The sequence below is a fragment of the Phascolarctos cinereus genome, unplaced genomic scaffold (assembly GCF_003287225.1).
Source record: "Phascolarctos cinereus isolate Bilbo 61053 unplaced genomic scaffold, phaCin_HiC Scaffold_726;HRSCAF=1367, whole genome shotgun sequence".
NCBI lineage: Eukaryota > Metazoa > Chordata > Mammalia > Diprotodontia > Phascolarctidae > Phascolarctos > Phascolarctos cinereus.
Window position 1 is genome coordinate 126,521,599 of NW_027556098.1, and position 25,649 is coordinate 126,547,247.

Sequence of the window (25,649 nt, forward strand, 5' to 3'; positions counted from 1 at the left end):
CAATTTTTCATCTTGAATCTCCCCTTCCTCATCCAACCCCCAAAGTAAACCAGTAAACCAGCACCTACTTAAGATAGGGCAAAGGGAGGATTTTGAGAGTAAACAGGAGATAAATCAGAAAGCCTATGCTACAATCACAATCCCTGGACCACTTGCGTTATAGCTTTTACCCTTTTCTTTTCTTCCAGATGTTCTTCCTGCAGGTCCTTTAACTTTCTCTTCCATGTTAATTTCTGGAAAATTAAAATTATGTAAAGGAAGGTTATTGAGCTCTGAGAAAGGATTCTTAACCTGGAATCTATGAAATTGGCTGTTTTTATAACCATATTTCAATATAATTGGTTTCCTTTGTAATCCTATTTATAGAGGTTTATGTATTTAAAAACAATATTCCAAGAAGGGGTTACATCAGCTCCACCAGAGTGTCAAAAGGGACACACACACACACACACACACACACACACATGTTTAAAAGCCTCTGTTTGAAAGAGTTGATGTCTGAAATAAATTCCCTAAATTTTGTCTGTGTCCCTAAATCCTTTCCATATCAGATCATCCCAAAATGTACTGATTTTTAATTGGCCCAGAATGAGTTAAAAGCTTCTTCTTTTGTCTCTTTCACATAGAGCTGGATTATATCAAATCACAATTTACCCTATGATGGCTGAAGCAGGCATAAATAAGTCATATAGAATTGTTGTTGTTTGTCCTTCATTTTGGCTAATGTGATCTAAGATTCATTAAGAGCAGATTAGTATTTGGTAGTAGGGAAACTTTGCCCTTGTCAGACAATATCTGAAGTATTGTGTTCAATTCTGGTAACTACATTATAGGTAGGGTATCGATTAGCCTGATACCATCCAGAATGACCAGAAAGGTGAAGAGTCTCAAGTTGATAATATGGATTAATTGAAGAAACTAAGCATGTTTCACCTAGAACAGAAGACATATAATGGGAATATAATAACTGTGTCCAAAAATTTGAAAAGTAATTATGTGGGAAAAAAATTAGTTTTGTTCTGCTTGGTCCCAAAGGGCAGAAATAGGAGCAATGGATAGAAGCTACAGAGACAAATTTGGGCTGGATAATAGCAAAATCTTTCTTATAATTAGAGCTGTCAAAAGTTGGAAAGAGTAGCTTTAGCTTTACAAGAAGCATTCAAGCAAAGGCTGGGTAACCATGTGGCAGAAATGTTGTAGGTAGGATTCTTGTTCACAAATATGTTAGAAAAATTGCCTCTGTGGTTCCTTCCAAGTCTGAAATTAAGTGATTCTGTGAGCAAAATCCCTTATTTAAAAAAATTAACTTGGGGAATAAAAGTAGAAATAGTTATATTATGTGAATTTGCTAAATATTTTTTATTACTACAGACAAGGAATTTTTGGCCATAAATTACATAATATTCAACCTTCTTATAACAGAGTTTATCCTTAAGAACTAGAAATTTAGGGGACTTCTTCCATTTTTTTAAACTTCATGAGTTGGCAGATGTACCTTAAAAAATCAATAAGTCAACAAACATTTATTAAGTGCTTTCTGTATGCCACACACCATGCTGAGCACTAGGGCTACAAATACAAAGAAGCTTATTATCTACAAGTTGCTTCTTCCATTCAACATAATGAAGATAACTTTGGGAGCAGACAGAATGGCTCTAAAAATGGAACTGGAGATGAAACATATGGGTAAAACTTACCTGATGCTCAAGCTTTTCCTTCATGTCTTGTATTTCCTTTGCCTGTTTCTGTCGGTCGTCAGCATCATCATCCCTCAGTGTTCCAAGGTGAGACTCTACTACAGTGTGGGTTTGCAATGCTTGGAGTTTCTGAAGAGATTGATATATATTTTAAACTAAAATATCATAATAATAGTCTCTTCCACATCTTGTGCTATGTAAAGAGCATACACTGATAAAAGGATCCTTTAACTTGGCCTATCAAAAGATCTTCAAGTCTGCAAATATCTTTATCAGCCTGCAGAATTTTATCTGCTATTCTTTCATTTACATGGTGTGATACTGAATGGCTTCAAGCAGAAAGCTACTGAAGAACACAACCTAGGAAACAATGCAAATTTTCACTGGTATTTTTATATCCCTGAAGTCTAATTTAGATTAGACTTCTATGTTTTTCTGTGATTGAGAAACTGTAAATCCTATGTCATCCTATAAAATTAAGAAATTGATAAGCTATTATACCTTTCTATATGGTGAAAGTTTAAACTAAAACTAAACCAAACTAAAAAATGAACTAAAAGTTTAGTTCAATGGTTTTGCTCTTTTTTTCTTTCAAATTACATGTAAAAACAATTGACATTTTTCATTTTGATTTCCAAATTCTCTTTCTTCCTTCTTTTCATCCCCACTCATAGAGAAGGCAAGCAAGTTGATATAGATTATACATGTGCAATCATGCAAAACATTTCCATATTAGTCATATTGTGAAAGAAAACACAGTCAAAAGTTGTTTTATTCATGTGATAAAGTTAAGTTCACAACAAATTACTCATTAAAGATAAATTTAAGACAATGCATCAAGGGAAAATACTCCTAACTATAAGATATGTCTACATAAAAATGATAGCTAGTATTGAATTTGGAACCAGAAAAGAATCGGGTTCAAATTTAGTCTCTTATATTTTCCACTTTCCAGTTTACCATGTTGCCTCTGAAATTGTCTGATGAAGAGCTCTTCAATTAATAGACCAAGCAATCCATGTCCCTGTTCTTTGATCTGAGAGGCATGAACTTCCTTCAGTTCACAGAAAAAAAAGTCTACTGACTTCTTCTTCACCCTTCCACATCAAGAGTTTCTGAGTAATTGTGTGTGCCCCTGGATTTTCATCTTACAATAATCACTAAACATCTGATCTAATTTTTTCCTGCCCTCTTTTCAGAGAAGTGTTGAAGCGTCAGAGCCAATGTTTAATTTAGGAGGAAAAGAGCTGAAAGGAGATTTTCTGCATGTGTAGCCATGCAATGTGTCTTTTCCAACAGAGAAGTGAAAACTGAACACATAATTTAATATGTTCAATGATTGTAAGGCCTCTGGCTTTTTTGTGTGGAAAACATAACCAGATCATGGAAATTCCCAAATTCCTATTTCTTCAGCCTATGCTGTAAAACTAGATTAGTATAGCTAGCCTCTAACTTCTAGCCTTGAATGCCTTCAAATTAAGTACCAAACAGAGCCTAAGCATCTTACATCGGCATTTAAAATATTCACAATCTGACTTCAACCTACCTTTCCAGCTTTATCTCATATGATTTCCCCTCATGTATTCTATGTTCCAAGGCAGCTGATGGCTCAGCATATAGAGCACTAGACCTGGAGTCAGGAATTTGAACCTAAGTTCAAATCCAGCCTCAGACACTTACTAGGTGTGCGATCCTGGGCAAGTCACTGGTTATAAGGACGGTTATGAATATCTGGTTCCCTGGCATGATCACTGTGCTATTTACTAGGGATGTGTAAAAAGGACAAACAGCCCCTGCGTTCATAGAACTTATCTTCTAACGGTGGATGCAACATGTAACCAAGGATGTGAATCCTTTTCAATGTATAAAGTGAATATGCAAAACATATGGTTACTCTAAAAATATTTTTTAAATGTGAATGAATTTAAATGACATCATCCAATACCTTATTTCCCTGAAGAATACACCCTGATAATCTACTAATAGCAGATCACATTTATTTGAACTATATTATTGGTGTGAGGAAAAGGTTAAACATGTAGCCAACTGAAAGTGTGTAAACCTTTTATGTAACTTACTTCTTCTAGCATAGAGTTCTGACTGGTAACACTCTTAAATTCACTTAGAAGCAATTGCTTCAAATTGTCTATTTCCTGGTAAAGCTTCTTCCTTTCTTCTTCCTTCCATCTGTCAAATTCCCTCTTTGCCTCTGTTTCCCTCAGACGAATATTCTCTGCTTCCTGAAAATACAAGCAAGAAAAATACAAAAGAATTTTTCAATTTAATTTTTAAAACAATCATTTATCACCAACTGTGTGTCCAACCAGCAGTTTAGTAGCTATGGAGATGCACAAAAGAACTCTGGATCACACAGCACTGGGCACTCCTTAGACGCTCACAGAGCCACCAGGCCCATGCTCACACATCTACAACTTCACTGTACACTCCTTGAAGGCAGAGTAGAACATTATTCTACTCCTTTTGCATCGTTTACCAACAACATGTTGCTACTCAATCAAATAGATGCTCCAATAGGTACACTGTATGTGAACAAATGATACAAAAGAGGCTAAAAATAATTCGGGTTGAAGTGCAATTTGGTGGGAGAAGGGTACAGGTATGGGATTCACTTCATCTAGGCAGGCCTGACAAAAATGATTCAAATCTCTCTTCCAGGCCACCTAAAATTATTTTTGAAATCAGTAAATGGTATACTTTCTTCCTCAGTAAAATGGGAAATTGCAATATCTGTAGCATTGCAGATTATAATATCTGTGGTATTACAATCCTTATGGGGGGTATTGTAATGATCAAATAAGAGTGTTTTTACAACACTTTGCAAACTTTAAAGCATTATGTAAAAATCACTTACTATTATCCTGCCCTAAGCAGGCTCATGATCTAGTAGGAGGATGCCACACATACACAAATGACCATCATACCAAACAGAATATGATATGCCCACCAAAAAAAATAGCTTTGGTCCTCAAGCTGGGAAGACTATCCAGAATCATTCTAATTTGCTGTATAGCTATAACCTACATCCTCAGGGAGTTCTGTAGCCCCAAATCCACTCCTCTTCTTGACCTTCTCTACCTCACTCCTTCCATGCTCCCACCTGAAGCTGACGTTGCCTCTCCGCCTCTCTCTCAGCTTCCAGCTGGGATTGGGTCCACTTCAGCTTTGCCTTCAGCTCTTCTATTCCATCTTCCATGTCTTGCATTTGCTGCTTCTGTTTTTCTGTCAAGGCCATCCAAACAAAGGTGTTCCAAGCTTAATCAGTCATTTAGGAATGTCTACACTAGGAATACGTGTATAGGAGGGACTAAATAGATTTGCAAGCATCCTATCATGCTCATTGTCCCTTAAATTTGCAAGCATACTTTTAGACAAGCATCCTTAACCTTTGTTGTGTCATTGATAGTCTGCTGAAGCCAATGGAACCCTTCTTAAAATAATATTCTCAAATGCATGAAATGAAATACATACGATTACCAAGGAAACAAATTTTACCCAAATACAGTTATCAAAATTTTTTTTAAAATAAAACACATTCATAGACCCCAGAATAAGAATCCTTGCTCCAGAGGATGATTAAGTCCTCAAAGGGCCTATGCTTACAATTCATTTTTCTGTCAACAGGTGACAGTAATACAAACCACATTTGAATAGACAGTATCTTTTTGAAACATAGTTAATCGGGAGTTTCTCCTTGAAAGCCCTGCTCTAACGTCCCTTCCTGGCAAGGAGGTGACCAGGTTCAGAGGCTACACAAAAGCTCTGGCACATTCTCCCACTCTGGAAAAGCTTTGGGTACAATCCAGCAAGAGGCTGTGTGTTAGTAACCAGAAGATCAGCCACACTAGATCCAGGAAGGCTCATCACTGGATGGTTTGCCACCAGGTTCTGAATTTTTTCAGGGTCAACTCCTGTAGGCTAAGGCAAAGCTAAGGTTGTAATCTGCCTTGGTGAAGGGAGTAACCACACCGGTGAATTAGATTCAGCATGGCAAAGTGTAATAGATGCTGGTTCTGGAGTTAGAGGACACAGATTAAAACCCTGCTTCTGCTGCTTATTCCCTGTGTGACCTTAGGCAAGTCACGTAACCTCCCTCAGCCTCCGTTTCTTCTTCTGAAAAATGAAAAGTCTGGACTATGTGGACTCTGAGGTCTCCTCCAGCTGTAGATATGTGATTATATTATGACATATTAGAATCTTGAAATATCAAAATATTGAGCCACATAGTGGTTTCCTGATAGTATAAAAATGCCATTATCAGTACAAAAAGTTTTAATTTAAATCTTATAAATTAACTCCATGTACCATAGACTTTTTTTATCCTAATCCTTCTTTCTATAATATTGTGGATTCTCAATATAGAGTTCCATCTGACATCTTTTACACTGCCAAAATCAGATCTTCTAATTAGTGAATAAAAAATAAATCCCTTCAGATTTATAAGAGCTCAAAATCTCCACAAACAACTAATTCTTACAACGTTTTTCAAAGGTCATTATAGAAGTAGCAAATACTTGGGGGGGTTGCCTTTCTTTGTATCCCCAGAACTTAACATTGTCCCAGGCACGTAGTAGGCACTTAATAAAATGCTTGTTGACTGACAGATTATTCTCATTTTAAACCTATATCATAAACACCTCTCAATCAAAATGTAATTTTCTACATTTTAACCTGCTCTCCAAAACAGCCTCTTCATGCTGATCTCACAGAATTATTCTGGAGATCTGGTGAGATCTTGTGTGAAAGCACCGCAGAACTGTAATGATTCTTCTTCCTTAACAGTCAATCAATCACCTGGCAGATACTGGGAATACAAATACAGAAGAAAAATAGCCCTTACCCTCCAAGAGCTAATATTCTATGGATGGGAGGTGGCCATCTTCATAGAAAAGTAAATATAGAACTATACAAAATATATTTATGTAAGGTAATTTGAAAGACAATAAGCAAGTTGGATATTGATTCTCAAAGGGTGTTGTCACATGGCTGAATTTCCATAGGTGTTCCTCAAATCATCAGGAACTTACACTTGCAATCACATGTTCATGCAGGAATCTGTTGCAAATGCCATGCAGCTGATGCAGACATGTATAAGTCTCCTGCCTTTCCCTCAGTGTGCCCCCATTCTTCATAGCAAAGAATAATGCTGTACTGTAAGCAAAAATAATTTGAGAATCACTGAACTAGAGTAAATCAGGAAAGCTCTCTTAGGAGGTAGTCCTTGAGGAGAGCCGTGAAATGTCATCATTCTCTCCATTAATGCAGATTATAATTCCTCCAAGTCTTAGTAGATCAGTCACAAGCTCATAAATTCACAATTGCACAGGACCCCCAGAGATCATTTAGTCCAAACTTCTCATTTTACAGTTGAATCACTTAAGGCCCAGAAAGGTAAATTAATTTGCTCAAGGTCATAAAAATGGTAAGTAGCTGAGCTAGGACTGAAACTGTGGTCCCAGGACTTGATATTCACTTCATTTTCTACAATCTTCATGAAAAACTGTGGCCAACCTTTGGTGATGGGCCTGTTCACTAGGCTAGGCCTCAAGAAGCAGACATAATGTCTATTACCAGGCTCATACTTTAAGCTTTTTCAACTTGGCAGGATCAGCCAGGTGAGCCTCCTCCAGTATAGCCTTAAAGAACCCAGGATCAGCTTCATGCCAAGGTGAGTCATCAAAGTATGACTTTAGCAGAGAATTGTTGTCATAAATAATAGTAATCAAATTAAATATTTAATTCTGCCCACTTCAAGAAGAAAAAGAAAAAGAAAGAAATTTAATTATCTTAAGGCCTGTCAAAGGTTCCAAAGCACAATTTGGCGTAAATGTTAATTCTGTGGATAGAAAATACTAAGATATAAAAATGTATAGGAAAGGCAGTATGATATATTGGAAAGAGCTAAAGAAAGAGAAAATATGATTGCTACCCTATCTTTGCTACTAACCAACTCATCATATGATATGATTTGGGAAAGAATAAATATGGTACTTTATAAAATAATAGTAATAATAAAATCTAACATTCTTATAATGTTTTTAGATTTGCAAAGTACTTTTCATATATTATTTCATTTGATACTCACAATAGTCCTATGAAACAAGGTAGGAGAAATCCAATTACTCCTATTTAATCGAGAAACCAAGGCTCAAATAGGTAAATGACATGCTCAACACTTGTTGCGTTTCATTGTGTCTGACTCCATTTTAGGGTATTCTTCCAGAGCTACTGGAGTGGTTTGCCATTTCCTTTCCAGGTTATTTTATAGATGAGGAAACTGAGGCAAACAGGGTTAAGTGGCTTGCCCAGGGTCACACAACCAGGAAGTGTCTGAGGTTACATTTGAACTCAGGAACATGAGTTCAAGTCTTGACATTACCACTTACTAACTGTGTGACCAAAAGCCACTTATTTCATTCCTCTTAGTCTCAGTTTCTTTTTCTGTCAAGAGGAAGATAAGGTTTTCATTACCTGTTTCACAGGATTATGGTAAGAAAGCACTTTGTAAAATGTAAGTTGTTATATACATATGAACTATTATTACGTGATCTTGTGTAAAATAGAGGGGAATGTGACTTCAAATCTTCCATATTCATGGGAGATTTTTTTAAAAAAAAGGAAATGGGGAGCTATTTTCCTATCCTGTAAAATGAAAGGGCTAGACTAGATAAGCCATAGAAGTATTTCCAACTCTGACATTCTTTAGCCCTATAATTCTACTACAGGAAGCTTATTTTTCAAAGAAGGAAGGGATTCCAAAAGAGGAAAAGAAAATTCCTAAAGTGGCCTTTTCCTCAATGTTCAGGACAAAATTAAATATTACTGTGGGCCATTGGGGTCTCTTTCAGGAGCTTTTTCTTTCAATCAAGCCCTCTCGCCATAATTTTAAGCCTCTCCTTACTAGATGGCTCCTTCTCTTGTCACTTCAAACATGTCAGTTTCCCCCCATTCTTTAAAAAAAATCTTTGTTTTACTCTATCATCCCACGTCTCTTTCCTGTCTTTCATGACCACACTCCTAAGTAAAGGAAACTGCCTACATTCATTGTTTCCATTTTCTCATTGCCCATTCATTTCTCAAATTCTTACTAATCCTCACCATTACACCAAGCCTGCTCTATCTAAGGTCATAGATGATGTTTATTGCTAAAAAGCCTCTCCAAGGCTACCAATTATTTTTTTATTGCTAAATCCAGTGGTCTCTTCTCAGTCCTCATCCTTCTTGACCTCTCTGCAACGTATGTCACAGTTGACCACCTTCTCTTTCTGATTACTACCTCTTCCCTGTGTTTTCACGAAATTGTTAATGTGGGCCTCTACCTACTTATCAGATTCACACTTTTCAGTCTCCTGAATCATCACCCTATGTCACCAACTATCTTTTGGCCAATTTCCTCTGCATAACAACAAATCCAAAACAAGACATACCTCCTTCGAATTTCCATAATTCTATCAAAGGCTTCACCATCCTTCTAATCATATTAGCTTGAGACCTCAGGATCAACCTCAGCTTTTCACTCTGTCCTACCATTCAAAAGGGAAGGGAAGGGAATAAGCAATTATATAATTCCTGTTAGGTGCCAGGCACTGCGCTAAGCTCTTACCAATATTATCTCCTTCGATCCTCACAACAACCCTGCAAAGTAGAAACTATTATTATCCCCATTTTACAGTTGAAGAATCTGAGGCAAACAGGTTAAATGACTTGCCCAAGATCACACAGAAAATAAATGTTGTAGGCCAGATGTGAACTCAGGTCTTTTTGACACCAACCGAACTTTATACTGGAACCATCAACTGCCTCTATGTGCAAATACCATAAGTTGCCAAGTCTTATTGAATTCATCTCCTCAAAATGTCTTACAACTATCCATTATTTTCTATTGATGCCACAACCACTTTAGTCCAGGCCCTCATCACTTCTTGCCTGGACTATTTTAATACCCTCCTATTTGGTCCTCCTACTTCCATTTCTTCCTTCCCCATAGCTTTAAAACTGATATTCCTAAAGCACAGACCTGACCACCTCACTATTCTACTCAAGAAACTTCAGCGGCTCCCCATTCCCTTTGGATAAAATACAAATTCCTCTATTTGGCATTTAAAACCCTTCACAGTCTGGCTCCACCCCATCTTTCCTATAAACTGATAGCCGTGGCAACAGGTAGCCCCAGAATTCCACGAAATTGCTAACTGGAGAATGTTATTAGTCTGTCATCCAAGGAGCTCAAAAGAGCTCAGCTTCCCACCCTGCTTCCATTGTTCATTTGATCCTAGGTGCTTGGTGCATTTATGCTTACTTGTATCTTGAGCACCAGGACTTAGACTCAAGACACTCAGGTGTAAAGCCTGCCTCTGACACTTAGCAGCTCATATTTATACAATTGTTTTCCTCCCAACAACGTTGGTATCAAGGACAAGTATTATCTTCACAGGTGGTAAGCAGAGTCTAAGAGACTCATCAAAGGTCATACAGCTTGTAGGTGGTGGAGTTGGGAACTAACTCTAAATCTAGTATTTCAGATTCTCTAACTCTTAATCTAGTATTCTTTCCACTACACTAAACAGTATCCCCTGGCCATGGCAGGTCATTTAATTTCTCTGAGCCTCAGTTTCTTCATCTACAAAGTGGGAATTATAATAACACTATCTAGCTCACAGGGATGCAGAAGAAAGCACCTTGCAGTCCTTTAAAGTACCATATAAAGTAATTTTAGTATGGCCTTTAAACTCTTACTGTGTGTATATTGCATGGCTTTGAGCATAAGCTTTTGAAGTCAGGTATTATTCCCCTCCTCCAACACTAAGGCCTAAGCTTTGAAAGGGTCAATCAACGTTGCTCACCAGACTGCTTGACCTCAATGTGTCTTCGCTGGATATGGCCTTGAAGATAAGAGTTGTTTATGAAAGCCTTGTCACACAAATGGCACTGCATATGAAAAAATAGGAAATAGATCAAAATAGATGATAAAATAATGACAAATATTTATAGTCACAACATACTTCATGTACATTTCTTTTTTTTATTCTCATAACTATCAGGTGAGGTAGGGTTAGATTTATTATCCCTGTTTTATAGATGAGTAAACTGAGTCAAGGGACTTTCTAAAAGTCACAGTTACTAAATGGCCACATTTCTACTGGGCCTATGTCCAGTGATATTTCTACTATTGTAGAGCCTAGGGTTTTCACAAAAAAAAAAATGCTTTTTTATTCCCAATGCTGATAAAGGATATAAAGAAGATAAAGCAAAAACAATCTAGCAGTTTCTGGAAGGGATAGCAACTGCCTCGAGCCTCAAATGTCTGGTGACTGGTTCTACTGAGGAGGCCTCCTGATCCTGCAGTTACTGCTCGGGTGTTCCAGCCTCCTCCCCAGCTTCAGGATTGTGTCCCGAACATAGGGAGGAGGGGAGCATGGCGGCAGGTAGGGACAAGCTGGGTTTGGTATGCCAAGGAAGTGGAAAGACAAGATTAGAGTTTTTTATAACTTCCTTAGAACCAGACCATAGTACAGTATTGGCACAGAATGCTGAAGCAATGTGGTGCTGCTATCCCTATCTCTTCACCTAACCTCAGCCCTGCTTTTTCCACATTGAACATCAGTAACGTCCAACCTTCTCGGAATTGTGGTACCCCAATATTATTTGTTTAATTTCATCACAACCTTCCCCCTTTCCTAAAATGGTTTAATTGTGTATATACAAGTACATATATGTGTATATAGTATACCATATATAACCATATATTATATATGATCCTATGCATATATATGTGTGTGTGTGTGTGTGTGTGTGTGTGTGTATACAATTAGATATTTGTGTACTTTATCATTCCTGAAGATCTCATCAGCTTACCTCATCACCATCTGTCCCTCTGATCTGAGGATGGAGCTATAAAATTCTAAAATCTTCCTCAAGCAGGGAGCTTCACTCAGACATCTTCTCATTTCTCACCTGGCTGCATTACATTGGGACTACTCTGACTTTTCCACCTTGCCACCCTGTAGACTGTAAGCTCCTTGAGGGCAGAGACTACCATTATTTTTTCATATTTGTATCCCTAGCACTTGACACAGTACCTGGCATATAGTAGGTGCTTAATAAATGTTTATTGACTGTATATACAATTACACATGTTCGGATACAATTATATATGTGTGTATATAATATGTACATATATAGGTATATATGGAGAGATAAGGATAGAGACTGGACCTGTGAATTCATTGATAAAGGGAACTTCCAGATGAAGAATTAAAATGAATTAAAATTAAATTAAAATATTCTCTGTATAAGTGAATTAAAATTAGTTTAAGAATTTTCTAATTGGAATATAGGTTAGCACTTCTCTCATTAAGAATGGAAAAGGTCTGAATTTTTTTTGCTACACATAAACAATTAAGACAAAGCCTTCTACTTTGTGCCATCTAACAATGTTTTGGGTTCCAGCATGGTATGGTAGAAAGTATGCCTGTCAGATAACCTTGATTCAAATGTAAGCTCTGCTACTTACTAATCATGTGATCTTAACTTCTCTCAGCCTGATGTAGAAAAAGAGGATTTTGAGCTGAGTGAGTCTTTTTCCAGCTCTAAATCTATTGATATTTCTTGAGCTAAGTGGAGATGATAAGTCAGGGCTAGAAATCATTCCTCCAAGCTTACACACACACACACACACACACACACACACACACACACACACACACACATACACACACACATTCCTTATCCTATCTTTTCAATTAGCATCCTTAAAGCTATAGATGAGTGAAACCTGTCCAAATAATCCATAAATAAGATCTACATAACTTCAAATACAAAACTAATTCGGAAAAAAACAGATATCTTCTCTGAAATTTCTGAGAAAAGAGAACTATGTAGATTTAACTTTAAAGTTTTAACCTTAAACCATTTGGTAGACAACCAGATTGGAGGGTGATCTATAAGTCAAATGCCTGATGCCCTCAAAAGGACCGAGAGCACATCTATGTTCCACCTCCTTATAGAAATGATGACAAGAATGTAGTACTCATGTCAAAGACAAGAAAGTGAAATTTTGTTGGACCTTTTGACAGTTTTCACAGCATATAAAACTATGTGTGTGTTTAATTCAAGGCTCCTACCATTGTATATTGTCATACCTTGTTAAGTGGTGACAGAAACCATCTGAGTATATACCCAGTGTCAGAGCTAAATTGTATACCACAAACAGTGATCAATATGTCAAGGCAATATGATTTTAGTGTTACAGCACAGACCAACATAACTAAAAAATAGACCCTTTACATTTGTTCTTCTCTCCCTCACCTCCCTTTCTGCACTCCTATTTTGCAGCCTGACTTGTGTCATGTAGGGCTGCCCTCTGGTTAATCAAAATCTCCCTACCCTACTTATGGCTGCCCTCCCTAGCTCCAAATGACTCTTTCCTCCCCACCCCCCCACCCCAGTGTTGCCAGTCTTAGCTAATGGTGAGGAGGTAAGTATTTTAACTCATTAATTGCACCAATTACATTATTTTATTAAAATAATTCACACTAAGGCTTGAATTGGCATCCTTAACCTTCCCAGAAGGTTAGAAGAACTCATTAATACAAATTAGTCTCTTGTTTTTTCCTAATAATCCTTACCAACTCAACTACCCCTCATCCATTTTCTCTTTTTTATTACAAAATAGGTTCAGAAACTTGGCACCTGAAAGGCTTCTGACCCCAAATCTAGTATTTCCTTAGGGAATCCTTTTATCCCTTGGAAGTAAACACACCACACACTCCAATCATTCCTTTGCTGTATGAATTATCATCCATTTTCCAGTGATGCGGTTTTTTTTTCTCTAGTATAGCCTTGACTTTGACCTCTATACCACACCTTGCTCTACTCCAGCAATCTAAATTGGTAAAAAAAAAAAATCTACAAGGGTTCTTTGAGCATGAAGGGAGGATTCTTACATTTTCTTCTAGGTTGCCCTGGACTAAAATGGCATTGCCAACATGCTGGTGATGAGCCTGTTCGTATACAACTGGTTCTCAGGCAACAGCCATGGTAGACATTCTTCCAGGTTGGTAGAAACTACCTATACTTACATTCTGCTAACATAGCTTTAAGAACTCAGCATGATACAGTGAAAAAAAAGCATTCACTGGCTCTGGAATCAGAGAACCTTTGGTATTTACTGCCTGTATGATATTGAGTAAATCCCTTAACCTGCCTGGGCCTCAGTTTCCTCATATGTAGAATGAGGGGGTTTGACTAGATTATCTTGAGGTCACTTCCAGCTCTAGACCTATGATCCTATAAATGCTAAAATCACCTCCACAGCCCAAACATTCAAGTTATCATTCATAAAACAAATGCAAAACCCTCTCTAGCTTTTCACACAACACAGCCAGATGAACAACTCTGGAAACCTAGGACTGACCTATTTTGCCTTTCCTCATCCTATTTCTGACTTCTCACCTTGTGATAGCTATTGGCCCCAGCCTGTATCAGTAGCTGCTGCATGCTGAGCATCTTCTTCCGTCTCCGGCTCTCCTCCCTTACTCCCTTCAGTTCCTCTGTCTGCTTGCCCAGTTTCTGTTCAGTTTGTTGCTGCTGCTCCAGGGTAGACTGGAGTTTCTCCTCTAAAGAAACTATATTGGCACTCAAGTAGTCCTGGGAATGTAACAAATACTCAATGATGAGCTGGGCCATCTTGAGAACTTTGAGGAGCACCGGGTCCACAGGCTGCTGGCAATAGGCACATCTCTCTGAGTCCAGATTGCAGTAAGTGACCCCAGTGATATGGTCCTGTAAGGTGGTCACATCCAGCTCCTGAGCTACCCGATCCACATCGATAGCACTTAAGCGCCTCCAATCCACACTCTCCCTCCTCGGTTGGAATTTGAAAGCTTGGGTCCCATAGCTACCTGGAAACATTCTTCTAAAGCTGCCTTCATTGGCAAGATGGTCCATGGATGCTGATAAGCTTGGCATAAGGAACTGGTGATTTCTTAACAAAGGCAACTGTAACAGGTAGAAGAGCTGGGAGATAGTTAAGAAAATGAAGCAAAATGTACTTACAAAGCATACTTTATAAGAAAAGAAGAAACAGATTATAGTAAGATCAAAACATGAATCATAATTAATATAAAAATTGTAGCTAAATAGGTAGAGGTTTAAGGGATTAAAAAGTTCTTTAAAACTTAAGGGAACTACTAAAATGAGGGGGTAGGAACAAAAGAGGAAATGAAATGGACAATTTGATCACACAAACCTGAAAAGGTTTTGCATAAAAATCAATGCAATTAAAAGGGAAACTTAAATGAGAAAATTTTGCAATACATTTCTCTGATAAAGTTCTGATATTACAAAATGTAGAGAATGGATAAAAATAAATAAATATATGCACATGTGTATATATAGTTTTTTTGTTCAATCATTTTTCAGTCATGTCTGCTTCTTCATGACCCCATTTGGAGTTTTCTTGACAGAGATACTGGATTGGTTTCCCATTTCCTTTTTCCAGATTATTTTGTAGATGAGGAAACTGAGGCAAAATGGGTTAAGTGACTTGCCCAGGGTCATACAGCTAGTAAGTATCTGAGGCTAGATTTAAGTAGGAAAAATGAATCTTCTTGACTTCAGGTCCAGTACTCTATCTGCTGTGACACCTACCTGCCCGTGTATATACATGTGTGCGCATATATATAATATATTTATATGTATGTATACATACAACACACATAGAACACATACGTACATGTATGCATGTATGTATGCATATGTGTGTATGCATATATATGAACCATTACCTGACACATAAATGTTCAAAGGCTACAAACAGGCAGTTCTCAAAAGAAAGACAAATTATTAAAAATTGTCTGAAGAAAATGCTGCAAATCACTAATAATTTTATAATCCCAACTAAAACAACACTAAGATTCTACCTCACAACCTTGAGGTTGGCAAAAATGACAAAAAAAAGGAAAATGTCAATTGCTACAGGCGTAGCAATTGAAAGAACAGACACATTAACGTACTGTTGGTGGATCTGTGACTTGCTTTAACCATTCTGGAAGATAGCTTGGAACCATGCTCAAAATTTTACTGAATTATGCGTAACTTTTGAGCCAGAGACGCCAATAACATTTTTAAAATGAACAGCTTTGAAACACTTAAGAACTTTGATCAAAACCAACTATGATTCCTGAGGACTAGTGACAAAGAACCTACTAACAGTGGATTAGGGACCAAAAGTGCAGAGCAGGCATATATTTTGGGGCATAGCAAATGTGTAGATTTGTTTTGCTTGACTACCCTTACAAGAGTTGTGTTTTCTTTTTTAATTCATAGGAGGAAAGCGGGGATTTAGTGATGAAGAAAGGAAAAATGAAAGAAAAAAAGAAAGTCAGTGGCTCAATTTTTTTTAACATCTAGAAGAAAACATAAGGAAGCAGACAAGCAAGATAACTGAAAATACTGTATTAAATTTATTACATACTTTTTTAAAAAGCAAGGCACATTTACAACAGAGTTGCTGTTTCACATACAATCCTTTCTTTTCTGATATATGTGTATATACATATATATCTTTTTTTTAGTGTTCATTAAATTCATTACAATTTTTTTTTTATTTTAGTGACCCAAAAAGTCACTTAACTGTGCATACCTTTTGATCCAGCGATACCACTATTAGGTTACATCACAAAGGGATTTGAGAGAAGCAGAGAGAGACAGAGAGTCAAACAGACAAAGAGAGAAAGAAATCATCCATTTATAGCAACATTTTTGTCATAGCAAAAGACTCAAAACAAGTGGGGTGCCCATAAATTCAGCAATGACTGAATTGTAAATTGTAGGTGTTCTATTCTTAGTAAGAGAGGTAAGAATGAGAAGGGATACACAGACAGATTTGTGACAAATTACTTCCAATAAGAGGACACTGCCATGAGTTGGGAAAGTGGCAGAAGAATACGACTTCCATGTTGACTCTGAGCTTTGTTGTTGTTGTTGTTGTTGTTGTTTTGTTTGTTTTGTCAGTTAATTTGAAGGTTAAGGTCAGAATAAAGGTTAACAGCAGAAGTTTTCTGTTTGTACTATGCAGAAAATCTGTCAGAAAGATGCTGAGGGAGTAACTAGGCACTTAGCAGAGTCAATAGGCAAATGTTAATGCTTGTCTTTGATAAGGTTAGCAAGCTAATTAACAGCAATTAACCTATCAGCAGACGGAACCAACTTCAGGAGCAGAGTCCTGTACCAGATGTCTATAGTTTCAGATGTTTCAGAATCCAGAATTTAAAACTTTGTGATTTTAAACAGTCTATTCTAGAAAGTCACATTAAAACATTATAAAAATCAATCACTAAACATTTATTAAACATATACTATGTGCCAGGCACTGCGCTGTGCACTGGGGATACAAAAAGAGGCAAAAAACAGTCCCTGTCCTCAAGGAGCTTACAAACTAATAGAATAAATATTACAAATAAATATTTTGGAGGATAATTTTAAAGTCTTTTCTAAGAGCATTCATATATTATTTAGAGAATAGAATCATTATTTCAAAATGGAACCTCAGAGGGCATCCTGAGCAGATACTCCTTCTAAACTATGCCCAAATGGTTACCCAGTACTCTGCTTCAAGACCTCCAGTGCTGTAAAAATCACTACTTCTTTTTTTTTTTTTTTGGTGAGGCAATTGGGGTTAAGTGAGCTGCTCAGGGTCACACAGCTAGTAAATGTCTAGTGTCTGAGGTCGCATTTGAATTCAGGTCCTCCTGACTCTAAGACCAGAGCTCTATGCACTGTGCCACCTAGCTGCCCCAAATTCACTACTTCTTGAGGAAGCTCATTTCACTTTTTGGTACCTCTAATTATTGAGATTTTTCTTCTATTGAGACAAAATTTTCTCTCTGCAATTTTTGCCCACTGCTCCTAGTCTCACCTGTGAGACAAATCAGAATAAATCTTCCACAAGATAGCCCATAAGATGTCCATAAGACAATTGTCATGGCTCAACTCAGCCATATCTTCTTTAGGTAAATGTATCCAGATCAATCAACTGATCCTCTTAGGACGTGGTTTCCAATTTTCCCACATGATGATGATGATGATGATTATCCCTAAGATATGCTTCAGTGTGTAAATAAATTTCCTAAAATGTCTCACCTGGAACTAAACCTAATACTCGACCATGTTCTGGTCAGGTCAGAGTGCCACAACAGGACTATTGCCACTCTCATTCTGGACATTGTGCTTCTATTAAATTCAATTTAAATTCATATTACCTCTTTTGGTTGCCAGGTCACATTGTTGACCCATGTTGTGTTTGCAGTCCACTAACCTTCCCAAGACTTGTCATGTGTACCAGTTAGTGCCTAGCCCCACCTCCAAGATTTTGTTCTTAGGCAGTTGATATTTTTTTTTACCCAAGTGCAAGATTTTTTTACTTTTTTTTACATATTAATTAATTTTACATATTAAATTTTATCTTCTTAAACTTGACCTGTTATTCTAACTTGTCACAATCCTTATAGGACCTGCCTATAGTCCATCATGATAGCTATCCACCTCTGGTTCATGATAGTAGCAAATTTGATTAACATGCCGTCTACACCTTCTTCTAAGTCATTAATTTAAAAAGGCTAAACAGCATGAGAGTAAGGACAGATCTATGGACATTTCACTAGAGACTTCCCTCCTGGTCAATGGATCTTCAAGATTCATCATTTGAACAGTTTGGAATCACCCTGGCTATATTTTCATCTAGGCCTTTCTCTCCATCCTTTCCACAAGCTATTATAGTCCTATATTAACCCCATTGCTTCCCTACCTGTATGATGATTTTTTTTCTCCTTCTTCTTCTTCTATAGATCCTCTTCCTTGCCTCACCACTACTGGCATCCCCTAATGCTTTATCTTTGGCTTTGAGGCAGTCCTAGTTTGTCCATTTTTCAATCAAGGTTAGGATTTACTTGTATGTCTGACTTCCTTTTGGTTACAATCCTCATCTATGAAACCAGAACTATCCATAAACAATAACAGTATTTAAAGCAAATGGCCTCTTCCCCTGAATCAGAGGAATGCTATGCATGAGGATAGCAAGTGGCTTAGTTTGGTGAATTCTCAAATTATGAAAGGAGATAATGTGTAATAAGACTCAAAAGGTAGGCTAAGGCCAAATTGTAGAGGTCTTTAAATGCCAAACAAAGAAGTTGGATTTTTTTTCCCTATAAGTAATAAGGAACCACTGGAGCTTTTAGATAAGTCACATACTCATACCTGGCTTTAAGACTATCACTTTGGCAGGAGTGTGAAGGATGGACTGGAAAGAGTAAATGGATGGTGTAGGTTGAATTGCCTTTCTAGTCAATATCATCCCAGTGCTACCCACACATTAGCATAACAATAAATAATTTTTCTCCTGTACCTCACTTTTCTCTTAGAGAACTCAGCCACTTTCATAGGTTCAATTTTCACTTCTATATAAATGACTTCCAAATCTCCAGTCTTTATCTCCCTTCCAAGTCTCAGTCCTAAATTTCCATCTGACAGTTAGGCACTTCCACTTGGCTATCTCATTATCACCTCAAACTAAAAATTCTTAAAAATGAACTTGTCATTTCCTCCCAAAATGAATTCTCTACTTCATCTTCTCCATTTCTATCAATAGTACCACTCTTCCAGTTACCCAGATTCAAAACTTCAAAATCACCTTTAATTCCACCATCTCCCTCATCCTCCTATACCCAGTCAACGAAGCTTGTCAATTTTACCTTAAGTGACTTTCATATCTGTTCCTTCCTCTTTAGTAATCCTGTCACTACCTTAACCCACTCCACCATTTGCTCATACATGAATATTACGATAGTATCCTCTCCCTATCCAATCTAACTTGAACACTCCCACAAGATGATTTTTTTCAAAAAATGTTGCTTTGATCATGCTGCCTTTCTGCTCAAAAACAGTTCCCCATGGTCTACAAGATAAAGTCCAAAGTCCTAATTCTAATATTAAAGGTCCTCCATAATCTGGCCTCAGCCAGGTTCAACAACTCTGTTTTCCATTATTCATCCATACTAACCCTTCTGCTCCGTCCAGAGTGATCTATTCATTGTTTCCCAAGTATATAATTCCTATATTGTTTATTCTCTTTTCCACCAATGCAAATTCCATCCAGCTACACCAAAGCACCTCTCACTTCTTCCATGAAAACTGGCCATCAATGAAACCTAGTTCCTATTCCCCAGGAGAGACAACCCCACATCTAACCACTCACTCCATTCCAACTCAAGAGGAAAGCCAACCAAGATCACCTATCTAAAAATAAGTTTTCTCATGTTCCTCCCTCACATACAGCATTTTTAAAAATCACTGTGGCTTAAATGCTACATACCATGTTTAGAACAAAGTAGCAGTCTCCTATCAGCTGAGCCTCAGAAAGACCAACACAACAACAAACCAGGCTGCAGGGCAACAGGACTGTTTCTAAGTATTCAGCAGCGTCCAGAGGTAACAGGACACCTGCATTCTGCCTGTTGTAGAGAACCAGAGCTATGCAGAGAATTTCAAGTCATTAATTATTCATATTTTGCTTTTTGAATTTTTCCAGTGGCCATATGCAAGCTGATCACTGGACAGAATATCCTAACACACACAAGCCATGTGAACCTGGGCAAGCACTTTAACTTCTCTGGGACTTAGTTTTCTCATCTGTGATATGGGGCTCTGCCAGACATATTCTCAAAGAAGAAAACACACACACACACACACACACACGTATATAGGATGCTCTTCAAATTGTAAAGCCTCCTACAAATAATTTCAACCTATGCCAATGGTAGGAAGTTACAGAGGCAGACTTAGGTTCAGTATAAGGAAAAATTTCTTCATGATTAGAGCTTTCCCAGGAGATAGTGGTTTCCTTTTCATTAGAGGCCTTAAAGAAATGGCTAAGATGACTACTTGTCAGGGATTCTATAGAAAGAATTCCTGTTTGGATATAGGTAGATAACCACTGACCTGTTCTGAGATTCTGTAACACAGTGTTTGATAGTTTACAAAATGTTTTTCACACCACTGCCCAATGAGATGTTGGCCCAATAGGATTATCCCCATTTAACAGATGAGAAAACAGGCTGACAGACTTAGCCACAGTTCAATGGCTTAGTAAATACCAGCGCTGAGACTCAAACCCCATTCTTCTAATTTCAAATCTAACACGCTTTCTACCACATCACGATCTCTGTCATTATTTCTGTTTTTATCATTATCATTATTGCCTCAAGTAACAGAGTCACAAAACTGGAAATTAGGATAGCTAAGATTTCTATAATTCTAAAATACTTGACTTGATTTCCTATAATAGCCTCAACTCAGTATTTGGAAAAATAATAATAGTAATACAGTTGCCAAGACAGAATTTGAATAGACAGCAATCATACAGTAAAACCTCACTAATTCGGACTTACTGCAGGGTAACTGGAAGGCAATTGGAATTAATGAAGAGTCTGAATTAAATTTTACTTTAAAAGAATCATAGCATCATAGAAATATTAGAGCTGGCAAGGACCTCAGAGGTCATCAGGTCCTCAGGTCACACAGTAAAACAAACTGAGAGGTAAAAAGGCATTAGCCAACAGAGCCCCTATGAAATGTAGTTTAAGGGACAATTAGGGATCATTTATAATTAGCTCATTATTTGTACAAATGCTTTTGCTAACATGCTTTAAAGCAGATTGTTGTCTTAAGTAGGTGAAATGTCATTTGTGAAATCTAGAGCACACTAATAATTTACTTAGTGTACTTCTCCTCCAGATATGATTAAGCCCTGGCCTCAGGAGAAATTCTGTTTTAGTGTTATTATACCAGCAACAGCACGTATCATCAGCATCTTTGGAAGGCTTTCGGGGTTCCTTGCTGTCAGAAGCATCATGACTATGACTCCAGGAAGAGGGAAAAACTGTCTAGACACTTGGTGAGTTAACATTCTTCTGGTTGTTTTTTGGCAAGGCTGCTTTCTCGCTGTCATTTGAAGAACAGGTAGCATAAATCTTGGATAACTCTCCTCAACCAGGACGTCTGGTTACCATTCCAAGAAATAAACATTGCAACAAATGATACACATGTTTTCTAGTACAGAGCTACCATGAGGATGCAGCACTATTACAAGACCATAAGAGACAACAGAACACCTCTCAAACAGATACCGTTACCCAGAAAACCTGAGATCCAGGAATGCTACTTAGGCAGCTCACTATCGTCACAGAACTCACCTCTACTTCACCACATCTTGCCTTCTTGCTGCTTTTCTTGCAAGAACTGACAGAAGACAAAGCTAACTCTAACTGCTCCAGGTTACCTAGAAACCAAGCCACCAAGGAATAGAGAAGCCCTTCTCATTACTCAGGTTTCAGGTGTTTTATCATCACCAGGCTCCCTTACCCACATCCAAAAGTAGAAAAATAACGTAGGGACCACTGAACTGTCCTGAAGCCCTTCTATCTATTTGTTTTGTTTAGTGTTTTAGAAAAGCTGAAACTTTTCAGATGTTTGAACTTCTTCTGTATAAGAAATTTCCCAACCCAAGACCAATTATTATTAATTAGCAGGGCACAAATTAACCAGGTTTTGCTACATGTATATCCATATTGACAGATTTCATTTTCGTGGGAAAAATACTTTCTGTGTTAGTGCGCTTATATTAACCTGTGATCAAGTGATATAGTTTATATTGTATTTTAAATATAATTTAGATATTCATTGAGTTTCCATGGCCAAAGAAAGTATCACCAAATGGCCAACGTACTGGTGAGGAAACACCTCATATTTAACTAGGACAGCCCATGGAAAGAAAAATAAGATTCTGTTGCCAGGACTTACAAAATTCCTTTTTTTATTTAGTATTTCATTTGTCCCCAGTTACACGTGAAAACAATTTTTAACATTTGTTTTTAAAACTTGGAGTTACAAATTCTCTCCCTTCCTCCCTCCCTATCCCCCTTCCCCCCCCATTGAGAAGGCAAGCAATGCTCTGTAAGTTATACATGTGACTTACAAAATTTCTAAAAAGTAGTCTGGTATAGTAGATACAGCAATGACATCAAGGCCATGAAGATCTGTGTTCAAGTTCTGTCTCTGACACACACTGGCTGTGTGACACTAAGCAAGTCACCAAACCTTTGAGTGTGCCAGGCTATATATAGCTGATCTTCTTAGTAGATGACACTTCCAGAACTTCCCTATGCCAACGAAATCACAGGTCTAATCCCTATCCTATTAACTTGTAATATGTCTCTTTCTAACTGAAACCTTCAGTATCTCTGGTTTACAGGTCAACGTTTCATTAAAATTTCCTGAAATTTCAATGAAACTTCTTCAATTAGGAAAACTCAACTTACAAATTTGCTATAGGTATGATCAGTTGTCTCTGCCATACGAGGTGTTGGGCAGCGAGCATCCAAGAAAGCAAGATGTGTTCCCTCAACCACCATATGCCCTTTTAGAAGAACACTAAGATTTTGGTGGCCACTAATCCTCGAAGAAGATAGAATGGGAGAAGTAGGACAATCTTATTCAGAGAGCTGTCCATTTCCTTTTTTTCAAGCATTTGGTAAACAATGCACAATTACTTGCCTACAACTGGCATAGCAGGCAAAGAAAAGGATGAAACAGGAATTTCCCACAGCAGCAGTTTCTACCCATTGCAGGATCTAGGAAGGTGAGGACAAGGCGTCATCATCATGGACCATGACTTTCAGACCAATGAGTGGGCTTCTAAAAATATCAGAGACAGACAGGAATATCACTCTGGAGCTGCCCCCTATCAATACCTCCCTTTGTTTGCTGTAAGAAGCTATTACATGAATGGGGACCTATCTTTCAAGTACATGAAAACATTTAATATGGACAAGAATGTAGGCCTCCCATGGAACCGGCTACAGTGCTAATATAGAACAACTTTTTCAAAAACATTGATATTTACTCTGAAAACATTTATAGCCTAGATCAGGGGTGGGGAACCTGCAGCCTTGAGGTCACATGTGGCCTCCTAGGTTCGTGGGTACAGCCTTTTGACTGAGTCTAAGTTTTACAGAACAAATTCTTTTACTCTGAGGATTTGTTCTGTGAAGTTTGGATTCAGTCAAAGGGCTACACTTGAGGACCTAGAAAGCCACATGTGGCTTTGAGGCCACAGGTTCCCCATGCCTGTCCCTACATGGTCATGCGGCTGATCTGCAAGTAGAATGTGTTCCTTTAAAGAGAAGATAAAGGCAAGGTGGATGAAACAATAAATGTTTTTGGAGGTATCATCTCAGATGGGCATATCACCTTCAGTAAGCCTGCCTCAAACATAGCATTTTGCACCCAAGAGAAGACTCTCACTATGGAAACCACCTTAGCAAGTCTCTAGTTCTTCTGTGGAGAATTCTCAAAGATCCCCACACTAGTGATATGTATGTGTGAAGAGGACGCCACATCAGAGCTGAAAGTGGAAACTGTCAAGTGTTTCAAGATACTGACAATTGTTCAGGACAAGTTAGTATAATCACTGTACAACTTAAAAGAAAATGAACAGAGAAAGCCAATCCAAGAATCCATACAATATGGACATGGGCATGGTTGTAGATGCCAGAAAGGTCATGATCCTCATTACATGGATGCACAAGAGATTTCCTTTACACAAGGTCATTGAGGAGAGGAATAAAATCTGAATCTGGTTGACACATCTCTAACAAAATCCCTTTGAAATAACTATGTTTTCTACTGGTAACTCTCTATTTTAGCTTTTATGTGATTGGTAAATCAAGTCAGTGGATCAATACATTTGTTTACAATGTGATTTGTTGTTTTTCAGTCATTTCAGTCATGTCCAATTCGTTGTGACCTCGTTTGGAGTTTTCTTGACAAAGATACTGGACTGGTTTGCCATTTCCTTCCTCAGCTCATTTTATAGATGAGGAAACTGAGACAAACAGGTTTAAGTGACTTGCCCAGGATCACACAGCTAGTAAGTGTCTGAGGCTGGATTTGAACTCAGGTCTTCCTGACTCCAAGCCTGGCACTCTCTCCATAGCACTGCCTAGCTACCCCTTAAAATGAAATATTTTCTATTAAATACAATATTCTTCAAATAAAAAGAGAAGGTGAAAGGATAGGGAGTGGTATCCCTAGGTTTCCTTCTCTACATACACTATCATATGCATTTTCTCATAGAGATGTTATGCTAGCTTCCCATGCTATACCACAGAAACCTTGTTAGCACAAATTGTACCTGTAATAGCACTCTTGTTACTATGATCCTTGTGGGTTTCTGTAGAGAAATGGGTTGTAAGTTTCAAACAATCAAGTTACAAAGACATTTTTGAAATACATCCTGTTAGTAAGTTGAAGTTTCACTGTAATAGATTCAGTTCCTCATTATTTTGACTTCAACTACAAAGACAGAGACAACTTGGGAAACCATCCTCCTCAAAGACTGTAAGAATTCATGAAACTCACAAATTTCACCTGAATATTTCTTTTCTGGATGGAATTTCCCTGTTTCTCAGTTTTTCTTGTCTTTTGTGAACACGATTTTCGTGAGAACAGGACTCACATATCATTTAATTGATTCTCCTGGGCCTGACATTGGATTCAGAGGAAACAGCATTGACCTGGAAGGGATGAGGCCTGGATTTTGATCTCTATTCTGCCATGGTATCCACCATAACTAAGATGATTCCACCTTACACCCCAGGCATATAAAATATACAGAAAGTATTTTGAGTTCTCTGAAAGTCTCTCTTATTCTATTAATCACTAATTAATAACAGAAACTACAGCAATATAGAAAATTTCCCCTCGAGTCTCATTAACATCTTTATGTCAAAAAAAATTGAAACCATAGAATTCTAAAGTTGCAAGGAACCAGATAGAACAATAATATCAATATCCATGGGTGTGTTGGAGACAGTTCTA

The 25,649-nt window shown here is 37.6% G+C and overlaps 1 protein-coding gene and 1 non-coding gene across 3 annotated transcripts in view; one reads left to right on the top strand and one right to left on the bottom strand.

Annotated features, from left to right (window-relative positions):
* Nucleotides 1-25,649, bottom strand: part of DZIP1L (DAZ interacting zinc finger protein 1 like) — a 57,745-nt gene that overhangs the window by 25,894 nt on the left and 6,202 nt on the right. Inside the window, exons 1-7 of one of the 2 annotated variants that reach the window (XM_020986109.1) lie at nt 20,086-20,138; nt 14,169-14,732; nt 10,559-10,643; nt 4,816-4,937; nt 3,776-3,937; nt 1,698-1,826; nt 171-233 (exon numbers count right to left, since the gene is read on the bottom strand). In XM_020986109.1, the coding sequence (XP_020841768.1) occupies nt 171-233; nt 1,698-1,826; nt 3,776-3,937; nt 4,816-4,937; nt 10,559-10,643; nt 14,169-14,732; nt 20,086-20,088 (1,128 nt within the window). In that variant the 5' untranslated portion in view covers nt 20,089-20,138. Of the gene's footprint in view, nt 1-170; nt 234-1,697; nt 1,827-3,775; nt 3,938-4,815; nt 4,938-10,558; nt 10,644-14,168; nt 14,733-20,085; nt 20,139-25,649 lie in introns of those variants that run through there. The other variant, XM_078146779.1, reaches the window with a different exon arrangement.
* Nucleotides 12,031-12,155, top strand: LOC144454696 (U6atac minor spliceosomal RNA). Its single transcript, XR_013483205.1, has one exon. It is a non-coding gene; the product is annotated as a U6atac minor spliceosomal RNA (small nuclear RNA).